Source organism: Podarcis gaigeae (assembly GCF_964106915.1).
Source record: "Podarcis gaigeae genome assembly, chromosome: 1".
Taxonomy (NCBI): domain Eukaryota; kingdom Metazoa; phylum Chordata; class Lepidosauria; order Squamata; family Lacertidae; genus Podarcis; species Podarcis gaigeae.
The window spans coordinates 116,007,251-116,032,756 of record NC_139678.1 but is presented as its reverse complement, the minus strand read 5'-3'; the positions used below and the strand labels follow the sequence as shown (position 1 = coordinate 116,032,756).

The following is a 25,506-nucleotide window of genomic DNA, read 5'->3' as shown; positions in this document are numbered from 1 at the left end:
CAGCACCCCACACTTGATAAGGATCTAGTTCAGTTAAATCATACAGGAGTATTTTCTACTACAAAAAGCAGTACATCCACTGCAAGGCAAATGGTGTTGATTTCAAAAACAAAAATATAGCACTTGGCTCTTACATGGAGTTTAAAAATTACCAGTACACACAGCGCAATATTCAGGAGATGCGTACCCAACAGATGTTTTTGATGCAGGATACAAATACTCTGCCTGCCCACAAGTCAAGGCTGCCGGCTGCTTTCTCCATTCACTGTAGATTCATTGGCCACAAGGTGGAGCAGCTGCACAAGAAATTTCACTATTATGCTGAGAACCAGTAAAAATTATGCAATGATTTTTGGGAAGTTAATCTATTTTACTTGTTACTGGTTTTTAAAGGTTTGCAGGCAGGAGTGTATTTTTGCAAGAAATAAATGCCTATTTCTCATTAGATAGGGTTTTGATTCAGCTTTATTTCTAGATTCCTGAAGATACAGGATTTTAAGGTTGGAACTCTGAAATAGAAGTATGTTTTAACAAAGGTGTTTTGCTATAGAAGACTGTACAGTTGTACCTTGGAAGTTGAACGAAATCTGTTCCGGAACTCCGCTTGACTTCCAAAACGTTCGGAAACCAAAGCACGGCTTCTGATTGGCTGCAGGAAGCTCCTGCAGCCAATCAGAAGCCATGGAAGCCCTGTCGGACATTCGGGTTCCAAAGAACGTTCGCAAACGTTCCAGGTTTGCGGCATTCAGGAGCCAAGGTATGACTGTACTGCCCTATAATCGGCGGTTTCGGATGCTAATTCCACCACGTGCCAGTCCTCAGCCTATCTGCATCCTTCATTCATGCCTGGAGGATGTCAAGATGCATGTTGGAAGAAGCAGCTTCTGGAAGTCTGATTTCGTCCACTACAGGGTGGAAGTGGTAATGGGACATGCACAAAGTAGGTGCGCTTGCGTTTTGTTTTTATATTTTCCCAACCCTGCAGAAAACTTGGTACAGTTAAAAGTATTGTGGGATGTGCCAGGCTCTGCAAACAGGGTCCACATTGTGGACAGCCTTTTCTGTTGTATGTATTGCAGCCTGTCATACAATTAACTCTCCCCTCCACCATTTCTGCAGCTCTGAACATACAGCTGGCGTGCTTAAGGGTTACAAGACACCTGTTCGCAACACTAAATCACTGCATTTAAGGACATGGCTTTTTTAAAAAGAGAGAGTCTGCTAATGCAAATGGACTCAACCTATACATCTGCAAATGGACTCAACCTATACATCTGCTTACAATATCTAAAATGCTAATGGACTCAGCATTTAGCAGAACCTAGAGGTTAAATTTTAGGAGGAACGTATTTGAAATGGGGAGATAGCCCGCTGGAGGCAAAATGGAACAGAGAACAGGAAGGAAGGTTACCAGATTCAATCTGAACTCTTCCCTGATTCCAAAACTGCTCTTTGCTTTAGGTGAACATTCCCAATCCTATCATTTAGTATAGCATTTCCCCTCCCTCAGGGGTGCAACAGGTGACAAAATGGCCAAAGCTCCCTTGACTGATGGGAGCCTGAAATTTATCAGCAACCACCTCTCCAGCCAGTTGCATTTACGTTTTTTCAAACCCTGAACATTAAATGCCACACGTAACGCCACATTTAATTTGCTCCCGCATTAAATAAAAGGAATTAACCAAGGGAGCAAAAGGGGAATTTCTGGAATATGTCAAGTCGTTCAGCCCAATGTGCAGTTTTCATCTTCCTTTGCCACTTTAAGGCTGAATCTCTTGTGGGTTAGAACTGTGGTTACACAGAAACATTCTGGCCCAGAGAAGCAAACACAGACTCTTCCTTTGGAAATCACAAAAGCCATTTGTGGATTTAAGGATGTGGCTTCTTTAGCAAGCTGTGACCACAGCAGCTTGATTCACAAGGAGGCTCTCTGGTTGTGCACATGTTTACAATTCCCCAGCCCTTAAGAAAGCTGACATAGTGTCTGCGGCCAATAGGTTGACCCACAATGATGAGCACCCAATGCTTCAGTTTACTCTTCCAAGGGAGAATGGATGAAGTTGCCAGAGTAAGGGCCAAAGACGACCTGTCTCTTTAAATGTGGGTCTGGCAATAATATCATGCACAAAAGTGGGAAACGTGGGGTCTACACTACCAGTCATCCAACACGGGACATTCTTCTACCAGCAGGCTTGATTCTAGTGTCAGACCCCTGGTAAGGGAAGGTGACCTCTGGGGACAGATTGCAGAGAAAACTGTAGGCAATGAGAGATTAGCATGTGCTCCAATATTCTTAGCACTGTCTTATCCTGACCTCAGCAACTGTGTTTACTACTTTTCCCAAGGCACCAAATTGATCAAGCAAGTACTGAAATTTGTCATCATTGGGTATGAACCTCAGCCTCAGGATACTCAAATTAGTTTATCTGCTGAAACCAATTTACCAGCTAACAGGTCCATTTTGTTTCCTGAGTTTCCAAGCAGGCTTCCTCGTCAATTTTAGTCAAGAGAATGCACTGCCAGCAAAAAGAATAAGATCTTCTCAAGGTTACTGTCTTTATTTGCTTCATTATATTTTTCAAATTAGATAAAGAGTTTCATTGCACCAGATGAAGAGAGCCATTTGATTCTCAAGGCCAGAAACACTTTTCAAATGGCACAGACCTTACAGCCCCTTGGGGCAAGAGGCTGGAGCTGGGTGGGGTGAGGGCAGAGAAAAGAGGAAGATTTCTTGCTTTGCCTGCAATGCACTCATATTTTTGTTCATTTTTATTGCTAAAAAATAAAATAAAATAAAAATATTCAGCTATTGAGCACACACAGGTTTTAATTGCATAGCTGCATACATTGACTTGCTGGTGATGGGTTCACAAAACCACTGGCAGAGGAAGAGGGCTGCGGGGGGAGCGCACCGCCCCCGGCAGTGTGATCCCAGTGGGGTGCCATCACGGCTGCCCCCCCCCACTGGGCGAACGCCCCCGCATGTGGCGCGCCATGCCCCCAGGATGTGCGTCATGCCCCTGCCTGCTCTCCGCCCCCGGTAGTGGAGCATGAAGCTCCGCCACTGCACAAGACCATTTTAAATGATAGCTCAGACTCTCATACCTTTTTTTTTTTAGTTGTCCACAGTTTCACTCAAAAGAGCAAGTGAAATTCTTTATAAAGTTGTAACAGAAATACTCCACAGCTAAAGTTGACATGTTAAAATTAAAAAAAAATCCAAAAGAGAAATACATGCACTGTGTTCAAAACTTGCACATACTTGTAAAAAAAGTCATGTGCTACAAAACGGAAGGCTTTACTAAGAGCTGGCACCAATTTTATTGTGTAGTGGCTACTTGGACAGAAGTGAATTTGTGCAACAAAATAAACCCGGGTACTTATTAGGGATCAGAGTGGTTGCCAAGAGTACAGAAGTTGGACGTGTCTATACTCTTCCTAACTTCCTAGCATTTTGATAAAAGGTGTAAGAAAGCATTTGTGCCTTCTTTTTGTACTATCGCCATAGAGTTTGTAGGCTTTTGAAACACAACAAAACCCACAGTTTGCAGTGGATAATAGCGGGATGAAGTGTGCACACTATGCGTATGACACCCCGTCATACAACTTGTCTGATAATTCTAAAATAATGACTGGCATTTTGTTGCTTTTTTTGACCTTTCCTAGCATCAGTTGAAACGGATATAGCACCGGCAAATTACCAAAATAAAGTATACAATTTTACTGTTCGTTTAAATGAGAAATCACTGTACACGTTATCGTTTACTTGGCTCCCGTGTACTCCTACAACTGGTGACTGAAGCCATGTACACATGAAGGTAACCACGATCTATATCTATACTGTAGTTCCTTGAAAAATACTGTTTGTGGATGCATTTTCAGTCAAAACAGCTTCTACCCGACTTGAAAAACTAGGCTATATTCACTCCACTGTTGAGCTGGGTTTGCATGCTTCAGAGAGCCGTTGTACATGGACAGACAGCAGCTTCATGAATCGGAGTTGGGATGTGTTGCAGCCATGCAAAAACAAAACAGGTAATATGCACTGGGTAAAGGCATTCAACAACCTCAGATATGCAGATGACACAACCTTGATGGCAGAAAGTGAGGAGGAATTAAATAACCTTTTAATGAGGATGAAAGAGGAGAGCGCAAAATATGGTCTGAAGCTCAACATCAAAAAAATGAAGATCATGGCCACTGGTCCCATCACCTCCTGGTAAATAGAAGGGGAAGAAATGGAGGCACTGAGAGATTTTACTTTCTTGGGCTCCATGATCACTGCAGATGGTGACAGCAGCCACAAAATTAAGACACCTGCTTCTTGGGAGAAAAGCAATGACAAACCTAGACAGCATCTTAAAAAGCAGAGACATCATCTTGCCGACAAAGGTCCATATAGTTAAAGCTATGGTTTTCCCAGTAGTGATGTATGGAAGTGAAAGCTGGACCATAAAGAAGGCTGATCACCGAAGAACTGATGCTTTTGAATTATGGTGCTGGAGGAGACTCTTGAGAGTCCCATGGACTGCAAGAGGATCAAACCTCTCCATTCTGAGGGAGATCAGCCCTGAGTGCTCACTGGAAGGACAGATCGTGAAGCTGAGGCTCCAATACTTTGGCCACCTCATGAGAAGAGAAGACTTCCTGGAAAAAGACCTTGATGTTGGGAAAGATGGAGGGCACAAGGAGAAGGGGACGACAGAGGACGAGATGGTTGGACAGTGTTCTTGAAGCTACCAGCATGAGTTTGACCAAACTGCGGGAGGCAGTGGAAGACAGAAGTGCCTGGCATGCTCTGGTCCATGGGGTCACAAAGAGTCGGACACGACTAAAGTACTAAACAACAACAACAAAGGCATTCCTGCCCCTCTCAGGTACAAATGTAACTTGAAATGCAGCAGAGGGGAATTGCCTTTCTGCATTTTTAACTGCTAACGCCTACATAGCTTGGGATGCTAAAGTCTGATGGTAGCATAATGGACTGTTCCACCTAAGACTACAGATGCAGAATCACAATTTTTTGATGTTCTTTTGCTCCCTTATGGAAAAAAAGGGCATGGAGGATGTTACTGTCCTTGCAAGTTACAGGAAAGCAATTGTGCTGGGCAGCGGCCTCCTTGATGTACTAGTTAGGGGTGGAGGCTTCTTGGCATGGAGAAACCTTCAAAAATGGTATCCTCCACCTGCAGCTTGAAATGGTGCAGTTCACTGTACCATATTACGGTTTCATAACCTAAATGTGCAATAATCCAATTAACATATTAGTCTGGCCTGCCGACAAACGCAGCACAATCCTGGGAAGGGAAGGTGGATTATACTATTGTAGACAGGCAGAAACATGTCTGAAAGCTCCCTTGCATTAAAAAAAAATCCTGCAAAAAGAAAACAAGCGTAAGAAGGACTTTGTCAGTGTTGTTTTTAAATGCAAGGGAACATTTTAAAAACGTGATGCCCTACTTGGAAATCGAAGCATTCTTTTTTAAAACAACAACAGGAAGAAACGGGTCTTTCCTAACACAGAAGGGATGAAAATAAAGATAGTTGATCATTAACTTTGTATCTGACCTTTCTCTTTCTGTTTTTTGTAGCCATAAAAACCTCCCACCCTGCAATGAGCAATAAAGCACACCCATCAAATTTGTGTCAGAGAGGACGATCAGCTTCTGCTGGAGTCAGAAATGAAGGTGCATAGCAGTGGCTTGCAGGTGTGTGGAGCCCAGAGGTACAAACAGATATGGATGGTTGTTTTCTCTTTAAAAAGAAAATCGTGTTATGAACCATTCCAATGTTTTACAGCAGGGGAATGCATGAACCCTCTCCAATTGCTGAACTCCAACTCTCATCCCAGTTCAACAACACGTGAGGGGCCAAAGGCTGTGGGTACCAGGAAAGGTCTCAAGCAAACATCTTTTCTGCACACTGCTGCGTAGGCAACTGACAACCAGTGTAGCCAGAAAAGGAAGGGTGTTATATGCCCTGATCATCTAAAAAGATACTGGGTGGTAGCATTCTGTACCACCTGAAGCTTCCAAATCTTCTTTAAAGATAGCCCTGCATGCAGAGTGTATTATAGTAGTCATGTCTAGATGTAACCAGGGCATGAATCATTGTATATTATACACCCTTAGGCGCCAGGCAAAAACGTTCCTCTTTAACCAGGCCTTTGGCCGACTGACAACCAATACCCTTTTTAAATGTGTTGGTGGGTGGGAGTTACTGGATTGTTTCTGTTTTTAATTTTGATTTCTGTATTTTGTGTTTTTACACTGTGATTTTATGTTGTAACTGCTCTGAGACCTGCAAGTATAGGGCAGTATATAATAATAATAATAATAATAATAATAATAATAATAATAATACATTGGTACTTCGAGTTAAGTACTTAATTCGTTCCGGAGGTCCGTACTTAACCTGAAGCTGTTCTTAACCTGAAGCACCCCTTTAGCTAATGGGGCCTCATGCTGCTGCCGCATCGCTGGAGCACGATTTCTGTTCTCATCCTGAAGCAAAGTTCTTAACCCGAGGTACTATTTCTGGGTTAGCAGAGTCTGTAACCTGAAGCATATGTAACCTGAAGCGTATGTAACCTGAGGTACCACTGTAGAAATGTTCACTTTCTCTAGACAGGGATACAGCTGGAAAATCACCCAAAGCTGATAAAAAGCTCTATTTTTTAAGAGTATTAAACATTACTACTGCTGAGAAAAGCACTACAGTCATACCTCATGTTACGTTTGCTTCATGATACACTTTTTTAGGTTGTGTCCCGCGGTGACCTGGAAGTACCGGAAAGGGTTACTTCCGGGTTTCGCCGCTCGTGCATGTGCACAAAATGATGTCACGCATCATTGATGTCTTTTAAAAAACATTTTACTTAAGGTAGATAAGGACAAGATGAAATTATATATCTGAATATAAATATAGATTGGAAATGGCTGTGTATAGTGAATACTTACCTACTTTTAAAAATCTTTACTTTTGATTTTCTTCTATTTATTTATTTTCTCTTTGTTCTTTTTTCAGATATCTTACTTTTCATTTCACTTCTCTATTGTGAACAGCATTTTATACAGATATAAATAACTGTAAATATGAAAATATATTTTTTCCTTGTTTATATGTATTTTCTTTTTTCTTTTGTATTTCCTTTTGTTGTAAATATGTATGTTTTTCTAATTTGTACTTAATAAAGTTTTAAAAAAATAAAAAGGATGTCACGCGCATACGCAGAAACGGCGACTCACGACCCGCGTGTATGCAGGCGCGGGTTGCGTTCTTTTCACGTTGCAAACGGGCCTCCGGAACGGATCCCGTTCACCACCAGAGGTGGCTTGTTTCTCCCCACCACAGCCAATTTTGTGGCCCTCTTTAAATGCAGATAATCCTGTTGAGGAGGAGAGAGGGACTATATATGTTTGCCCTGTGCTGGCCTCAAATCAAAGCTCTCCATGTGTTGTGTGTAGTAGAGCAGCCTATTGAATGTGGCTAGGCTGTCCCCATTGAGCACTCAGGGCTCAAGCTCACAGGGAAAATTGCCCTGCTGCAAAAATGCCTCCAACACAGGGACAGCCTTGTGGAGGGGCCTGTACAGAATGAACCTGCACTGTCCCTCCTCCCTGCCATGATTTGGTTATGAATGACTAAAGAGAAACTCTTCTGATCATGTCCTGCTAACTCATAGATTGGGCGTGTCCAACAGGTAGATCGTGATCTACCAGTAGATCACTGGAAGATCATTTGCTCCCCACAAAGAAGCTGAACAACTGTGGCTCCCCTAAAAAAAGCTCAACATTTTACCTCCTCCCTGAAAAAACTCAACAACTGTGACCCGAACCCCCCAAAAATGGGCCTTTCTCCTTCCTAAGAAAAGCTCAACAACTTTGACCTGAACCCCCAAAAAGGGGGTAGATCACTGCCAGTTTTTAACTCTGTGAGTAAGATCACAGTCTCTTGGGAGTTGGCCACCCCTGTCGTAGATCTTGCACAATAGTTTCTTCAAGGGACAATAGTGTCTCTTTGGCAATGCTTCTGTTCATTTGTTTAGTACTCATCACAAGACTGATGCAGAACACAGCTGGTGTTTAGCAATAGAATATTACATTAAAAGGGCACTAAATGCAAGGACTATCTATCTATCTATCTATCTATCTATCTATCTATCTATCCATGGAGAGACAGAGGGAGAGAGAAGCAACATCTGCTAACCACACAAATAATTTTACCAACTACTCAGAAATATGTTTTAAAAGTAACAATAGAGATTCCAAGAGAAGCAGCACATCAATAAGAGGTTTGTAGCTGTCTCTGACGTCTGGAGAATGTAGAATTGTACATCATCATCATTATTATACAATGACTACCAGGATTTTCTAAGAGTTGCTGCAAGTGACTGGGCTTTTTGAGTGTGTCTGTGATTTGCTCATTAAGGTTAAATCCCCAAAGTTGGTAATTCAAAAAACTACGATCCAGGTTTGAAACAGTGTTTTACACACCTGCAAAGCTTAGGTGTTTCACAGCCTTTTATATTGGCTGTCTTCTGGTTTCTGCAGAGCTGCAGAGACTATGAACTAATCTTGATATTTTCATTGTGCTGGTGACCTCAGCTGCTGCTGCCACTTCACCAGCAGTGCTCCTGGTTTGTGAAGAGCCAGCAATTATCAGGAGAATGGAGAGGGGAAGAAAGAAAAATGATGGGCAACTGGTCTCCCACTAGCTATGCAAGGCTTTCATAAGATTTCTTCAGCCACAAGTAATCTCATTTTAGTCATTAATCAGCAGAGATGGAGGATCAATGAAAGACCTAAGGGAGAACTGCAATGTGAGTAATTTGGCTGGATAGTTTTCCATTACAGGTAGACTTGGGTAACCTAAAGTATAATTTCATAAGTTCTGTACATATCAAGAAATAGCTCTGTAGATAAATAAATTAGGAATCCACCAAGTCTCCCCTGAATAACTTTCACAAAATATAAAGAGCACACTAAATTGTAGGGATAAAAATGCAGCAGCTATAATAACATGAGGCGAAAAGCCCAAGAAAGCAATGCTGAGTCTTAACAAACTTTGCATTACCAGAAGTGTCAGACACTCAGCAAAAATCTGATTCTAAATATGAGAAGTAAACACCATCTCTATAAGATTATGTGGAAACACATTATGCATAAATTCTAATTATGCAAAATTAGTCAGTAGAAAGCACTTCTCAAGTTAAGTAGCAGCTATGAGTTATTTATGTAATGAAATTTGCTTCCACAAATGATATGTTAATATCGAGATTATATTTTGCTTCCTTCAATGTAACAAAGTCATTTTTAATTATTACATTAGGAATGTGCATAATTAAGTTTAATAATCAGTTTAAATATATTAATATGCCAGCATATAAAACTCTGCCATTTTATTGCTTTATTTACCAGAAACGGCGCTTACAGCTAAAATCAAATATCAACTGAAAGCTCTCTCTCTCTCTATTTTTTTTTTTAAAGGACATTTCATTTCTTGGATGTATAGCCTCTCTTGAAATTGTTCAGCAAATTCTATGAAGATGCTCACAGCTTTTGCTGTCATATATATATATATATATATATATATATATAATATCTGCTTAGGAGGAAATGAAAATATGTTACGTTCTGTACAAACAACAACAACCCAATCCCTCTTGGTGAGAACTTCTTTCTCTGATGCCAAAGAGAAGCTAAAAAATAAATCACAAATCCATATAGAGCAATATCCTTATACTGCCCAAAAGTACAGATTTTGGATTTCTTTTTAATGTTTCCATGCCTTTAGATAGATAGATACTCATATATATTTGAGTGCCTTGCAAACCAGAGGGATGACAGGGGCGGGGAAGTGATTTCAACACTTCTTTTGAGGGACCCCCACTTACCATTGTTTCAAATGCAAACTCTACAGCAAAAGCTAGTTATTGTATGGACACACAGATGGTGGTGGTTTTTTGTGTTGTTGTTTAAAAAAGAGATCATCTGGAAAGTCTGGAACTTAATACTCCGAGATGCCAATCAACTCCAAACCCCCGAAATTGGCAGGGGGGCCAAGCACACGCCCATAAGATGTGCCTCGAGCGGAGACAATGGGGGAAAGAGAGCAGCTTTGTTTTTTCTAGCCAGGAATTAAGTGAATAAGGAATGCCACAGGCAGAGAGAGAGAGAGAGAGAGAGAGAGAGAGAGAGGAGGGGGGGGCAACCAGGGGGCTCACACCTCTTAAATCCTGCAACGCAAACTCCCTATTGCATGCTGTCTAACTGACAAGGGGGTGGGGTGGAGAGGAGCTGGATGCCGAACGAGAGATCCTACTCACCAAACAAGGTAAGAGCCATTGCGAAGGTGCCGCAAGTCGCAGGATCACGTCGGGGCTGCTCAGGAGGGCTGGACTGGACATTGGGCTCTGCAAGCTCTCCCGTCCGCGGCGGGTGTGGGGGCACACACACAAACACACAAAGAGCGGCGAGGCTGCAATAAAAAGTTATTGCCTTGTTGCCCAAGGAGCCACTTGCCCCAGAGAGGAATGCATTTCTCTCTCAACCCTGGGAGAGGAATGGCTGGTGAGAGTTGGGCGTGGGGCGGCCAACTTAAGGAGCCCCGCCGAGGAAAAGGACTCTCGCTCCTTTTGCAGAAGGAAGCGCGCGCCGCCCGCTTTGGCCACCTCAGGCTGCAGCCCTTCAGGCTCCGGGAGCCATCTTGTTTCGCCACATGACCAAGCTGCTTCCCCTCCCTCCTGCCTCCTCCGCGGCGTTGCCGAGCCCGGCGTGAGTTCCCATGGCAACGGGAGGTTCACGCGCCGCCACCTCCCGTCCCCTGGGCCCCTCCATCTCCATCCACCCCCCCACCCACCCCGAGAGAGGCAAGGCCTTGACAAGACGGGGCATGGGAGGAAAGGGTCAGAGCAGCAGCAAGCCTCCAGAAATGAGGGCGGAGGTGCTCTGAGAAAGGGCTGTGGAGGAAAGGGGGCTGCCCCTTCTTCAAATAAATACGCAGACACCCCCCCCGTCTCCTTTTCCATCCTGGAAAAGGGCGCGCGCGGGTTTCCTTGTTTCTGAGCGCAGGTGAGAATTCTGAGGTCACCTGCGGCTGTGGTCCATTCCACAAGGATGCTTTGCCAGGGCTACTGAAAAAAGGATGCTTCAGTCAGGGGCGTAGGCAGAGGGGGCAGCTGCCCCCCCCCACCAAAAAAATCAAGTAAATAAAAATACTTAGCTAACTGAGGTTCTTCTCCCCCTCCCCCCAAAAAAGAATCCTGGCTACACCCATGGCCTCAGCATAGCTGCTAAAAACAAACCAAACAGCTCTACATTATTATCATTTAATAAATTTGTACGCCGCTCTTCATCCGAAGATCCTAAGGCATTCTGCAACAGGAAAAAATGAAAAACAAGAATACAAAATACATAATCAAACAAAAACAAATCGATTGCCCCACCTCATCCCATATTTAAAGAAACCATGGAATGTTTATCAGCCAAAAGGCAGGGGCGAAACTAGGCTTTCTTTTACCCAGGTCAAAGACCCAGTTTAACACCCACCCACAAACATCTGCATATGCAGGCTGGGAACCTCAATGGGACCTAAAATATACTCGGAATCGGGAGTGGATTTCATTCTCTTTACTCAGCTCATAGTGGTGAGGAGGAATGAGAGTTCCCCCAAAATATCTGCTTTATATACATTATTTACACAATAGGCTGCACTTCATTGGCTAATTCAGGGATTCTGTAGGCCAATCAGGTTGTGGATTCACTTCTACCTGGAGCTGGATTGGGTGGCTCCTGCGGACCAATCATACTGCTGCATTGTTCTAGGACCAATCAGACTGCTGCATTCTGAATCCTATTGTTCTAGGACCAATCAGGCTGCTGCATTTTGGATCCTATTGTTCTAGGACCAATCAGACTGCTGCATTTTGGATCCTATTCATCTCAGTACATAACAGCACCCTTCTGGAGGCTTCACCCGGGGCACAGCTAGCTTCCCTGTAGCTATGGCGCTGTCAAAGGCCTGGTTGAACGTTTGTTGTTGTTGTTGTTGTTGAGTCGTGTCCGACTCTTCGTGACCCCATGGACCAGAGCACGCCAGGCACTTCTGTCTTCCACTGCCTCCCGCAGTTTGGTCAAATTCATGCTAGTAGCTTCGAGAACACTGTCCAACCATCTCGTCCTCTGTTGTCCCCTTCCCCTTGTGCCCTCCATCTTTCCCAAAATCAGGGTCTTTTCCAGGGAGTCTTCTCTTCTCATGAAGTGGCCAAAGTACTGGAGCCTCAGCCTCACGATCTGTCCTTCCAGTGAGGACTCAGGGCTGATTTCCTTCAGAATGGATAGGTTTGATCTTCTTGCAGTCCATGGGACTCTCAAGAGTCTCCTCAGTATTCTGCAAATGGGGAGCCACCGCAGAAAAGGCCTGTTCTCAAGTTGCCGCTCTCCAGGCGGCACATGAAGATGATGATTATTGCAGGGTTTAGGGTTGCTATATTTCAAAAGTAAAAACCAGAACATCCCGAAAGATTGTTGAGCTTTTTTAGAGGAAAACCTCAAATGTGATCTTGTTTTTTTAAAGGAAAACCAAAAAGCACCACCTTTCGGAAATTCCCCTTGGACGTATGGAAGCCCTAGTCCACGTAGCGGGTAGGGAGAGGACAGGTGATCCTTTAGATATTGCAGTCCTGAGCTTTATAGGTCAGAACCCACATTGTGATTTGGGCCCAGAAACTAATTGCCAGCCAGGGTAAGGATTGGTGCAATATGCTCAAACCATCTTGCCCCGGTGAGCAACCTGACCACCAAATTCTGAACAGGCTGAAGTTTCTGAACGTTATTATTAGGGTGAACTCTTTGGGGCTTTGAATTTTTGACCTGGCAGCTCTTGGGGGGAAAACACACACGGAATTCCTGATCTGTGACATACATATGGGGAATCTTGCCTTCTTTCAAAATGGTGCAATCAAGCTGCCCTGCCCATAGTTGTGCAGAATATTCTTATGTGTTTATGAAGAAGAGGTCGGAATAGGCTAATATATATGTGGACTGTCCCTGGATCAAGTGAATTTCCTTCTTTAAGTTCTCAAAAGTCTTAACCTAGTTCAAGGTTGTCATCTGAACTAGCCAGATGTTTAACTGATAACCAATCACAGTCAGTCCATCATTTGAAAAACAATACTTTCAAGCCGTCTGGGCCAGAAATGGCAACTAGACATTCTGTTTTGGCGACTGTAACATGGTTTAGGGAGCCATTTAGTGCCTAGATTATATTCCTGAGTTACTAACACTGTGTAACCCGGGTCCAACAACCTCAGAAGGGCCAAAGGTTCCTCATCTGTGAGGTAAACAATTTGGCACTAAACTGGAGGAGAACTTTGCTAATTCTTTCCTTGGTTTCATACCAATGGAGGTCAGTCTGGGTGGAGATACTCTAGGAAGGGAAATTAGAAGTGTAGAAAGAGCACTATAGACCCCAGAATAGTCATTTGTGCATTTCCTGTAGAGTGCTGTCCAAAACTGGTTGATCTTGTTGTTACACATTCCAGACTTGGAAATGAGTTTTGCATACGGTTATGCCATAGTTATATCTTTAATGGGATCTCCTTAGAGAAACCTGATTAGTCATTACAGACATACCTCATTTTATTGCACTTCACAGACACTGTTCCTTGCGAGGATGTGGGTGCAGCTGCAGGCAGCCCCGCTGCTTCCAGGGGAAAGAAGCCCCCGGCTGCCACTGTCCTTCTGGCCAAAGGAGTGGAGCTGGCTAGGGCTGGAGCTAAGTTTTCCCCCTGCCGCTCCTGCAGCCAAGGGGCCCTGGCTTAATAGACTACAGTATAGTGTAAACATAACTTTTATATACACTGGGAAACAATTTTGTGTGTGTGACTTGCTTTATTGCGATATTTGCTTTATTGTGGTGGTTTGGAACCGAACCCACAATATCTCTGAGGTATGCCTGCACTTTATCAGCTGCTGGGGGTGGGAAAGGAAAGTGGTTGAATCTGCTGAAAAGAAACCACTAATTTGCCCTAATTTACTTTTCCTCTTCAGCTGTGCCCCAAACGCTTCCCTAAATCACAGCAAGCATAATCGGCACCCTGAAGGCTATGTTCATAAATTCTCCTGAAAACCAGAAGCATGCACACGGAAATGTCAAGAGATTGTCAAACTTTTCTACAATTTCGTTACATAGTATTGTGTCATTCAGATGAGGCCTCCAGCTGGCCTATCTAGGTTTTAATGCCCAGATGTGCGCACTCTCTCTCTCTCTCTCTCTCTCTAACGTGACTAAATTTGCAAGAAGTCTCTGTGGTTTTTAAGCAAATAAGGCTGTCCTGAAATTGTAAGCTACCTCAGGTTGGCTCTGCTGCACCACAGGCAGATGTGACTGTCCCCTACACAATGATACAGGTGTGGCTCCCAACAGGGGACAGAGGCGATTGCACACCCTCAAAAAATTATCTGATGAAAATAGGGACTTCCTATTCAACAACAACAACTTTATTATTTATATCCTGCGCATCTGACTGGGTTGCCCCAGCCAGTTTGGGGGCTTCCAACATATATAAAAACATAATAAAACATTAAATGTTACAAAACTTACCTATATAGGGCTGCCGTCAAATGGCTTCTAAAGGTTGTATAGTTACTTATCTCCTTGGCTCGGGGGTCACACAACTCCATTCCTTCCAACATTTCTCTGCTGAAAATAGGGACGTCCTAAGGAAAAGCAGGACATTCCAAGATCAAATCTAAAACCGGGACAGCTTCTGTAAATCCAGGACTGTCCCTGGGAAATAATGACACTTGGAGGGTCTGCAATTGCCCCTTCCCCCTACAAGCAGTGATTTGAGAAATAGCATACCCCCAGGAAGAAGATATGAAAGACATACGTATTGGAACAATCAAGATTCTTACAGCAAGGATCATGGCCTGAACAGAACATTCCCCCACTCCCCTCTGTTACTACACATTGCTTAAATCACCTTTTTTGCCATTTTCATTGTCTTAGATTCTATGTTCTGAACACTTAATAAAAATTAGTTGTAATAAAGTACTTGCTATGCTTAACTCTGTGTAATAGTTTATACTTTGATTGTTATACTGAGTAATATAATAGTATTCAAGGGGTACTGTCATTTTGACTCAAGAAAATCACCATTTTGTAGTTCAAATCGGGAAAATAAATACAGTAAATGGACAAAAGTACAAAGAACATTCATTACATCCTATTACACAGCTGACAACTCACAGTAACTTCCACGTTGGCATGAGATTTCATTAGTAAAACACCGTACATCCCCATTTCACACTGCTTCACACATTAAACGCTTGCTTCCGTCTGAGACTCAGGAAACACCAGGAAAGGAAAGGAAGCCGACATTGGGGGTAGCAACGGAACTGACGATTCACTGTGCTAGAGAAGAAACTAACATTTGTAATTTTTTTTAGTTTCTTTTCCTGTTAGATTCACAAAATGTTTAGGGGTATGTGTAGCCCTGCGTCCTCCCAGAAAAAAAGCACGGATGGTATTCAAACTAATTATATATTTCTACATATATCAAATCAGGATTGGGCCCTGAGTTACTTGCTCCAATACAGTGATTGTCTCAAGTGCTTGGGCAGGGTGTTTTATATTCAAAATAGCTGTTTTGTTGACATGACCCTCTATGAAAGCCTCAGAAAACATCTTAGATACTCAGAAAGTAATACAGTGGTACCTCAGGTTACATGCGCTTCAGGTTACATACGCTTCAGGTTACAGACTCCACTAACCCAGAAATAGTGCTTCAGGTTAAGAACTTTGCTTCAAGATGAAAACAGAAATCGTGCTCTGGCGGCACGGCGGCAGCAGGAGACCCCATTAGCTAAAGTGGTGCTTCAGGTTAAGAACAGTTTCAGGTTAAGAATGGACCTCCGGAACGAATTAAGTACTTAACCTGAGGTACCACTGTAGATGGGCCACCTTCAGTACACAGAAATGCAGCCCCCCACTTCACATGGGCAACAAATGTAAGTCATGCAAGTTAGAGAACATTATTTTCAGATCCATTTCCACATGTGCAGTGTTGCCCGGGCAGGCAGATCTGCAGTTTAATGCGGATACATATCTCTGTCTTAACAAACACATCCTTTCATGTCTGCTGCTCTTGGCTCAAGCTCCCTATCTAAATATGGATTTCCCTCAAAACGTCAGTTGTGGTTCTTGGGTATGCAGTAAAATGAGGGTGTTATAGGACTGTAATAAGGAGTTGGATCCATGATCACCACAGTTTTGTATTCAGCGATGCCATCTTCTGCTGGCGGTTCCCTCACTGCGAGAAGCAAGGTTACAGGGAACCAGGCAGAGGGCCTTCTCTGTAGTGGCGCCCTCCCTGTGGAGCGTGCTCCCTTCAGTGTCAAGGAGCCAGTGTGGTGTAGTGGTTAAGAGCGGTAGACTCGTAATCTGGTGAACCGGGTTCGCTTCCCCGCTCCTCCACATGCAGCTGCTGGGTGACCTTGGGCCAGTCACACTTCTCTGAAGTCTCTCAGCCTCACTCACCTCACAGAGTGTTTGTTGTGGGGGAGGAAGGGAAAGGAGAATGTTAGCCGCTTTGAGACTCCTTAAAGGGAGTGAAAGGCAGGATATCAAATCCAAACTCTTCTTCTTCTTTTAGAAGACATCTGAAGGCAGCCCTGTATTGGGAAGTTTTTAATGTTTGATGCTTTATTATCTTTTATATATTCTGTAAGCCAGCTAGAGTGGCTGGAAAAACCCAGCCAGATGAGCGGGGTATAAATAATGAAATAATAATAATAGTAATAATAATGGCTGCACTTTGGAGCAGAAGTCCTGGGAAGCAGCAGGAAGCCCCCCAAGCACAACAGGGCTGGCTTACCATGTTTTTTAGGTAAAGGAAGTAATCTAAAGAGAAAGCCCTCTTAAGACCATTAAGCCTAGAGACTAAGATCACCTATCTGTACCACTGCTTGTATTGGTATGTTTATTGTCGTTTATATAAAAAAAGGATGTTGAAGGATGACATATAAATCCCATAACACATATGTATATATAGCATTTTCGGTTCTTTCAATGAACTGAAAAATAGCACTGGGGAAATGTTGCCGAAATTGTCTCTCAAATGAGAAGGGTGCAAGTGATTTGAAAATATGCAAAACAACACATTGAGGGGCGTAAGTAAAAAAAAAATAATTAGAAGAGAAGAATGTACTATTTGTTTTGACCTGAATTGAGAGCAATTTGCAATTAATACACTAGGGCTGCTTGATAATTAAAGTTTCATTCTTAGATTCCATGGAGAATTGTAACCACAGCCATTCTCTTGCTCTGTCAGGTCCATTTAGGGCAACGTTACACGATCGTTTGAGAAGGTTAAATGAAGCCGATGAAGAATTTGGGATACTGCCTCAGTGACTGCATGTATTGAAACCGCTTGCCCATTAAGATCAAAGGCCTATCTAGCTCAGTTTTGTATCTTCCAGAACCAACAATTCTCGTTGTTGTAGAAATCTGTTACGGCTTCACAATGAACATTCCATTCTGTGCTGCTTACCTCAAGGTTCCAGAAATCTAGAATATGGGAATACCCACACATGAAAAGTAATTACAGTGGTACCTCAGAAATCAAACGGAATCCGTTCCGGAAGTCAGTCCGACTTCCAAAACTTTCGGAAACCAAATCACAGTCCTGCAGCCAACTGGAAGCCATGGAACCCGCGTCGGATGTTTGGGTTCCAAAGAACGTTCGCAAAACAAAACACTTCCAGGTTTGCGGTGTTTGGGAGCCAAAACGTTCGACTCGCAAGGCGTCCTTCAACCAAGGTGCAACTGTATTTCAGCAAAGGAAATTTCACCATTGCTATTATAGATGGATTCATGCACCTGCTATACCTTAAGATATAACAGCAACAATTTTATTAAAATCAGTAAGGAGCAAATGGCAGTTCTTATTTCATTCTGCAACACTGTAGAAGGGCCAGGTCAGAACACCAGACCCATGGGTAAAAAGGCAAATCTAAATGTTTGGTCCAGTTCCAGTTCAGACTGAGGCCCCATCCTTGCGATACACTGAAAATAGTATCATACCACTGTAAACAGTAATTCTCTCTGGGAAGTCTTGGAAAGCCCACCCTCAACTAATTAGCCTGTGACAACAACTAAAGGTAAAGGGAGCCCTGACCATTAGGTCCAGTCGTGACTGACTCTGGGGTTGCGGCGCTTTATTGGCCAAGGGAGCTGGCGTACAGCTTCCGGGTCATGTGGCCAGCATGACTAAGCTGCTTCTGGTGAACCAGAGCAGCGCACAGAAACGCCGTTTACCTTCCCGCTGGAGCGGTACCTATTTATCTACTTGCACTTTGTGTTTTTGAACTGCTAGGTTGGTAGGAGCAGGGACTAAGCAATGGGAGCTCACCCCATCATGGGGATTCGAACTGCCGACCTTCTGATCAGCAAGTCCTAGGCTCTGTGGTTTAACCCATAGCGCCACCCACGTCCTGTGACAACCACTACCCAGTCACAAATAACCTGCTTTTTAGGGAAGGCGATTAAGAGGGTTGTGGTGCAACAATTGCAAGTACTCTTGGATGAAGCAAATTGTCCTGACCAATTTCAATCTGGATTCAGGCCTCGTTGTGGGACTGAATCAGACTTGGTCATCCTGACTGGTGACCTTTATCAGGAGAAGGAAGCGGGAAAGTGTGTGACCATGGTATTCTTGATCTCTCAGAAGCTTTTGATACCATTGACAATGCTATCCCAATGAGTATTGCTATCCCAATGGGCAGTGGCGTAGCATGGGTTGTCAGCACCCGGGGCAAGGCAAGTAATTTGCGCCCCCTAACCCGTGCATTTGCGCCCCCTAACCCCCAGATGTTGCGCCCGGTGCGGGCGGCCCCCCTGCACCCCCCACACTACGCCACTGCCAATGGGTATTGGAGAACACTATTTTATAGTGGTCCTGATCCTATCACCAGGGTCAGTTTCAAAGAATAAAATTGAGTGATTGTCTGAGAGTTGTGCTGTGGTACCATCTTGTTCCCCATGCTGTTTAAAAATCTTTTAACCAGCTTGCTCACACTTAAGGCTATGGAAATGTTTGCTCTGTTTACAAAAATGTCTTTGCCTTGTAACAACTGCGTTTACTTTTTTTCCAGATCTCTGAATAAAGGTTAATAATGTCAATCAGGGAAATGCCTTACGTTTCAAAAGTATTTTCCCAACATTATTTTCACTCGCCACTAGATGGTGCTTTATTTCAAAGTATGATGGAACAGTAGAAAACTAGGGTTTTGAAAGAAAGAAAACGACTGCTAGAGAAGAATAGAGTTATCTAAGGGAGGTTTATCTAGTTGACTGATTTGACTGATGTGGCAAGTGTCTGTTCTTCAAGTTATCTGATTTCTGTTTCACATAGTTTTTGGTCACATTGCTTCCACTGAGATCTACGGATGAAGGGTGGTATAAAAAATTTAAGAAGAAGAATAAAAGGGCAGAAAGGTAGTGGTGTTGGTGTGGAATCTGGCGACCCTCCAGGTCATTTTGTGGTCTTTGCCTAAGAGGAGAAAATTGAGTTTAGACTTATTTTTCCCCTTTTTTACTATCTAACAAGACCATTGATTCACAAAATGAAAGCAATATGTTCTGTACTATAAAATAAGTCAGTATTGTAGGTGATAAAAATTAAAATTGTTGTTTGGGAGCTAAGTTGTTCGAAAACCGAGGTACCACTGTACAGGGGACCAGTGGACTGGTAGTTGGACCATTGGACTGGTACTCCAATACTGGCGAAAGGGCTGTGTCTTCTACTGCCCTGGAGGGCAGCAGGCTGTAGGACAGGCCACGTGATGGTTATAGTTCTGGCCACTTCCCCCACCTCAGCATATGGTGCCTGAGGCAGCTGCCTCATCGTAGGGCTGTCCCAGAATAAAGGCAAAGGTTTCTTGGCCCAATTTGTTGTTGTTTAGTCGTTTAGTCGTGTCTGACTCTTCGTGACCCCCTGGACCAGAGCACACCAGGCACTCCTGTCTTCCACCGCCTCCCGCAGTTTGGTCAGACTCATGTTTGTGGCTTCGAGAACACTGTCCAACCATCTTGTCCTCTGCGTCCCCTTCTCCTTGTGCCCTCCATCTTTCCCAACATCAGGGTCTTTTCCAGGGAGTCTTCTCTTCTCATGTGGTGGCCAAAGTATTGGAGCCTCAGCTTCAGGATCTGTCCTTCCAGTGAGCACTCAGGGCTGATTTGCTTCAGAATGGATAGGTTTGATCTTCTTGCAATCCATGGGACTCTCAAGAGTCTCCTCCAGCACCATAATTCAAAAGCATCAATTCTTTGGCGATCAGCCTTCTTTATGGTCCAGCTCTCGCTTCCATACATCACTACTGGGAAAACCATAGCTTTAACTATACGGACCTTTGTTGGCAAGGTGATGTCCTTGGCCCACTACCGGTATTAATATAGACATGCTAGGACAACTGTAGCCCTATTCTGGCATGATAAGCCCAACACGTGAGCAGAGCAGCCCTATCCTTGTCACTGCATGTAACTTTTCCCTCAGCATCTTTGCGCACAGTGGGAACATCTGCGAGGAGAAAGCCTTCGCTCCAAATGCTCTGGCTATACAGTGGTACCTCGGGTTACAGACGTTTCAGGTTACAGACACTTAAGGTTACAGACTCCGCTAACCCAGAAATAGTACCTCGGGGTAAGAACTTTGCTTCAGAATGAGCACAGAAATCGTGCGGTGGCGGCAGCGGGAGGTCCCATTAGCTAAAGTGGTACCTCAGGTTAATAACAGTTTCAGGTTAAGAACGGACCTCCAGAACGAATTAAGTTCTTAACCCGAGGTACCACTGTATGCACAAAAGCAAGGGGAGGCGGCCTTTTGGCTCATTCAGTGTCAAGGGTCAGCATGCTCAGTGTAGCGCCACTTCCTGTGTTGGACTTGTGTCTGAATAGGGTTACTACTGATGATGAAATACAAGAAGTGCAGTCTGTGACAATTCAGCTGCCCTTTGATCTATAATAATAATAATAATAATATGCCACCTATTTATAAATAATTATTTATGCGTCATCTATCTGACTGAGTTGCCTCAGCCACTTTGGGCAGCTTCCAACAAATTAAAACCCAGCAAGACATCAAACATTAAAAAACTTCCCCATTCAGGGCTGCCTTCAGTTGTCTTCTAAAAGTCAGATAGTTGTTTATTTCCTTGACATCTGATGGGAGGGCATTCCACAGGGTGGGTGCCTCTGCTGAGAAGGCCCTCTTACTGGGTCCCTGTAACTTCACTTCTCATAGTGAGGGAACCGCCAGAAGGCCCTCGGAGCTGGACCTCAGTGTCCAGGTATACAGAGCCAAATCTTTTGTTGTATTTCCTATACACCCATATGAATATATATCTGCCAGCAGAGCAGAACACCTTGTATATCTAATAGTAGTGGACTCTAGGTTTTTTTAAAAAAGGCTAATGCCATCATACTTTTGTTGTTATTTTTAAACTTCAAAGCCACTAGTAGCAAACCACTGACATTACTCAGATAACTGGCAGTACAAACAACTCTGTTCCTATGAAACTGCCTGTAGTTCATGGTCAAATTCTACTGCAGACAAGTCCCTAAGTCGCTCCTGGTCAACCACAGTATGCAAGCCTAGTTGAAATAAAGAACTCAAGGCTTAACTCAAATTTAATACCGTTTGCTTCAGTCATATTAAACTGGCTTCTGTCCAGGTACTTTGGATGTGGGTTAGAGGCTGGTAGTATTGATTTCTTGCTCTAAATGAGAGCTGTTTAAAGAATGCTTATTACTAGCAAATTCAGAAGTGAGTGCACACAATCTCACCATATTTTCTTTAAAATATAAACTCTCAGACGGCAGATTATGGTGCATCAAACACAATGTCAGATACCTTGGCAGTTATAAATATGTAGGAAACTTGCCGTACAATCTTGCCCTGCTTTTTGCTTCTGCTACACCAGCAGGTAAATAATGGAGGATTTACGGTACCTTTACCACTCTAAGAAGGATAATCATATCTCCCCCTGTCTGTTCCCCCATCTATTGACACCTTGTTCCTTACTCTCAAGTTTCCAGTTGCTCATCTGCTGTGCTCACCATCCTCTGTGTGCTAGTGTTTCATGCCAGATCAGTATAGCTAATGATGGTGCTGATCTGATGTGTATTATTGAGACCTGAGTGGGTGAGCTGGGAGGAACTGCCATGGTGCTTCAACCTTTACCCACTTGAATTATTAATGCATAATGGGTGGATCTAGAGTGTAGTCAATCCATCTTTGCATGAACAAGTAGTCCTGTTAATCTTAAAAGAGGTATCAATTCAACAACTCATGAAAAAGCTCACCTCGCCTCCATTGGCTTGAGAACTCTTTGAAGAGTTCCAGGACGCTGAAGTCTGTTCAGATGGCTCTGTATAACATTGCAGGAACCTCCAGTGATGCATCTTAATAGGTATGTGGAAACACATCTAATGGAGACCTCAGTCAGGCGTATGGAGGTAAGACATCCCACTTCTTCACTGCTGACATTGTAACTTGTCATCATCTCTGGTTTCCCACTTTTCTATTTGGAATTGTCAGGAGAACAATACAATCTGTACAAAGCTGTATCCAACTAAGTTAAAGTATAGACCTGGTGAAACCAATGGACATGATTAACTGAAGCTCCTTGATTTCAACAGGTTGATGCTGAGTAGAATTTAGTTGAATACAATCCTCTAAGTCAGGGATGGCCAAACTTGGCCCTCCAGCTGTTTTGGGACTACAATTCCTATCATCCCCGACCACTGGTCCTGTTAGCTAGGGATGATGGGAGTTGTAGTCCCAAAACAGCTGGAGGGCCAAGTTTGGCCATCACTGCTCCAAGTATAGAACTGTTTCTGTAGCCCAGATCTGAAGGTGGTGCCCTGAAGGAGCCTGAGGCTTGTGAGAATACAGATCTGGAAGCAAACAAAACTCGGGTAACCATAACCATTTCTTGCATTCTGTAGAATCTAATGATCTGATGTTGCTCTCTTCCACGTAGTCTTTGAATGCTAGAAAGTACTCCTTCCCAAGTATGGTGCAGGGAACTTCCCTGACATAAAATTGTTAATAAAGCTTTTCCTGCCACTGCTCTATGATTTAATGGAGGGGATTACAGTACTTTGTTTTCTAAAACCATCTCGACTAGAATGGTTAGACTGGAGTCTTTGGGTCTGGAAAAATGGCTCCACTTAGCTGTTTCATTATCTTTCTTTAGAAGACTCGTGGCCTTCTCTTCATTGGGTGTAATGCAGAAGGGATCCAGGACCGAACAGAAACAGTTTGGATTCCGAGAAGGGGAATGCAGCCTTGTTGGATACTTGGACACAATTACGGTCATTGGCGCCCTTACATCCCGCTGGTTGTCAATTCAGATGGTTGATGTGATAAGGATAGTCAACTGAATAGCCATATACGGGGAGAGATACAACCCAGACATCTGTTTTTGAACTGCCCAGCAACTCCCCAAGCTGGTAACTTGCAAATTAAGTTTTTAAACTTGGGGGCAAGATTTTAATATAACAGGGTGTGCACCTATTACTCCTGCATTGGCTGGAGATTGTTCAAAAGCCACCATCACAATGTGGCAACATGGTGCTTTCACTCTTCCTAGGCTTTTCTAGTTTGGATCTCAAGGAAAACTCCAGATGCATCCAAGCACTCCTCTTGGGACAGATGTTTTGTACAACTCCCAGCATCCCTGATCATTGGCCTTATGGGCTGGGAATGATGGGAGTCCAGAACACCTGGAAGGCACTAGATTGGAGAAAACTGTGCGACAGGAAAGCTCATCCAAAGATGTTTCAAATCAGATAAAAGGAAGTCCTGCATACAGGGTTTTGAGGGGCCATCATGCCAGTAGGGAAATAGAATATATACCAGATTGGCACATATGTGATCATAATGGGTATCATACCAGTTCAGTGTCTCTGGCACATGTTGGAGCATGTCTCCAAGCCTGTAGCCACTGGCAGAAGTTGAGTGTTTAGGCAAGCTAATCTCTGGCTTCCTGCTTGTCTTTTTCGGAGTAGGGATGGGAGAGGAAGAACCCTTTTGCCTAATAGTCAATTCTTGCTATTGTGTTCTGTCATTAGTAACTGGTCAAGTAGTGCTCAAGCTGATCTCCCACCTCCACAAAGGCAGGCAAGGAGAAAGTCACTGCTTGTTGCTGTTGCTATCAAAGGGTTAAAGGGTAGCAGAAACGCTCTAATCACTGAGCAGCTGGAGGTCATTAGGCTTCCAGGAACATGAGTTTGTATAAATAGTCTCCTGTGTGTTTGTTCTTCCCTTTCTCCCCCTTTTTGGGCGTGTTTGCTGAGATGTGTGGTTCTTCGCCAGGGTTGTTTTTGTTTTTGTAAATAAACCTTATCTTTGAGTTACAAACCGCATGCTCCAAGACTCCTCTTTGAAAAGATACTGCCTCTCCTGCCCTTCTTCAACTGCTGTGCGAAATACTCTGCTGTAGTGGGACTTGTGACGATGGAAGCGCACTGGGCATTTACATTAAACTAATTAAAGTTTAATGGGACAGGTTATGGGTGTTTGTACGTCAAGAAGGAGCTAAGGAGTGCAGTTCAGAGTGATTTATGCAAGGACTGGAGCGAAGTCAGAAGCGGTTGCCGACAACGAAAGCTTTCAAAGCAGCTTGAGTCCTGCAATGTGCCTAGAAAAGTTTTAAACAGGCACTGAGCAGTTTGTACTCGCTGGAAGACGTCTTATTCTTCAAGGAGCCACCTCAGCAGCTGGGAGACGGTCTACAGGTGTGTGAGTATCGTTCCTAAGCCCCAGGGAGGATGGCAGAGTCCCAGGAAAGTTTTTCTGTCCCGTTTACGCGACTCAATGGGAAAAATTGGCAAGATTGGAAGGCTAGAGTAAGGGTTTGGTTGCAAGCAAAAGAGTTGTGGAGTTGTACTGAAGCACCGCCTTTACAGGCAGCTGCAGACGCGTCTGCAGAAGACAAAGCAACAGCAGCAGCTTCACAGAAACGTGACAGGAAAGCCCAAGGTCTACTAGTTTTGGCAGTGGGACCAGAGCAAATGCCTTACGTTTCTGAGTTAAAGAACACGCATGAGGTCTGGACGGTTCTGCAGCGGCTAAATTCCAGAAACACTGCGGGGGCCAAGATCCATGCTACAAGATGTTTGTTTGATTTACGTCTCCAACCGGGAGCGTGTGTGAAAGAACATATTGCCAAAATGGTGTCTGCCTTTAATCAACTAAGACAGCTGGGCATTCCTTTCTCTATGGAGCAGCAGTCATACATATTGTTGTCTTCTCTTGATAAAAGCTATGAGACTCTAGCTCTAACTTTGGAAGCTATGCCTTCAACTGAATTAACCCTTGAATACATTTCATCTCGGCTTGCAGATGAACAGGATAAAAGGCAAAGAGAAAGAGGTTTGTCTTTAAAGGGGAGTTATGCTGTGCCTAAGAGTGTTGATGCTGAGTTTGAGCACACAGTA

At 43.7% G+C, this 25,506-nt stretch overlaps 1 protein-coding gene and 1 long non-coding RNA gene across 4 annotated transcripts in view; one reads left to right on the top strand and one right to left on the bottom strand.

The window, feature by feature from the left end:
- Nucleotides 1–10,738, bottom strand: part of CHN1 (chimerin 1) — a 109,602-nt gene extending 98,864 nt beyond the window's left edge. For 2 of the 3 annotated variants that reach the window (XM_083711455.1, XM_083711454.1), the window contains exon 1: nucleotides 10,328–10,737. Coding sequence is in view for 2 of the 3 variants with exons in the window: in XM_083711454.1 (XP_083567580.1) it covers nucleotides 10,328–10,346 (19 nt within the window). In the remaining variant the exon portion in view is untranslated. Of the gene's footprint in view, nucleotides 1–10,327 lie in introns of all 3 variants that reach the window. The other variant, XM_083711453.1, reaches the window with a different exon arrangement.
- LOC310833255 overlaps nucleotides 1–25,506 on the top strand; it is a 199,036-nt gene that overhangs the window by 167,184 nt on the left and 6,346 nt on the right. The window lies entirely within an intron of this gene.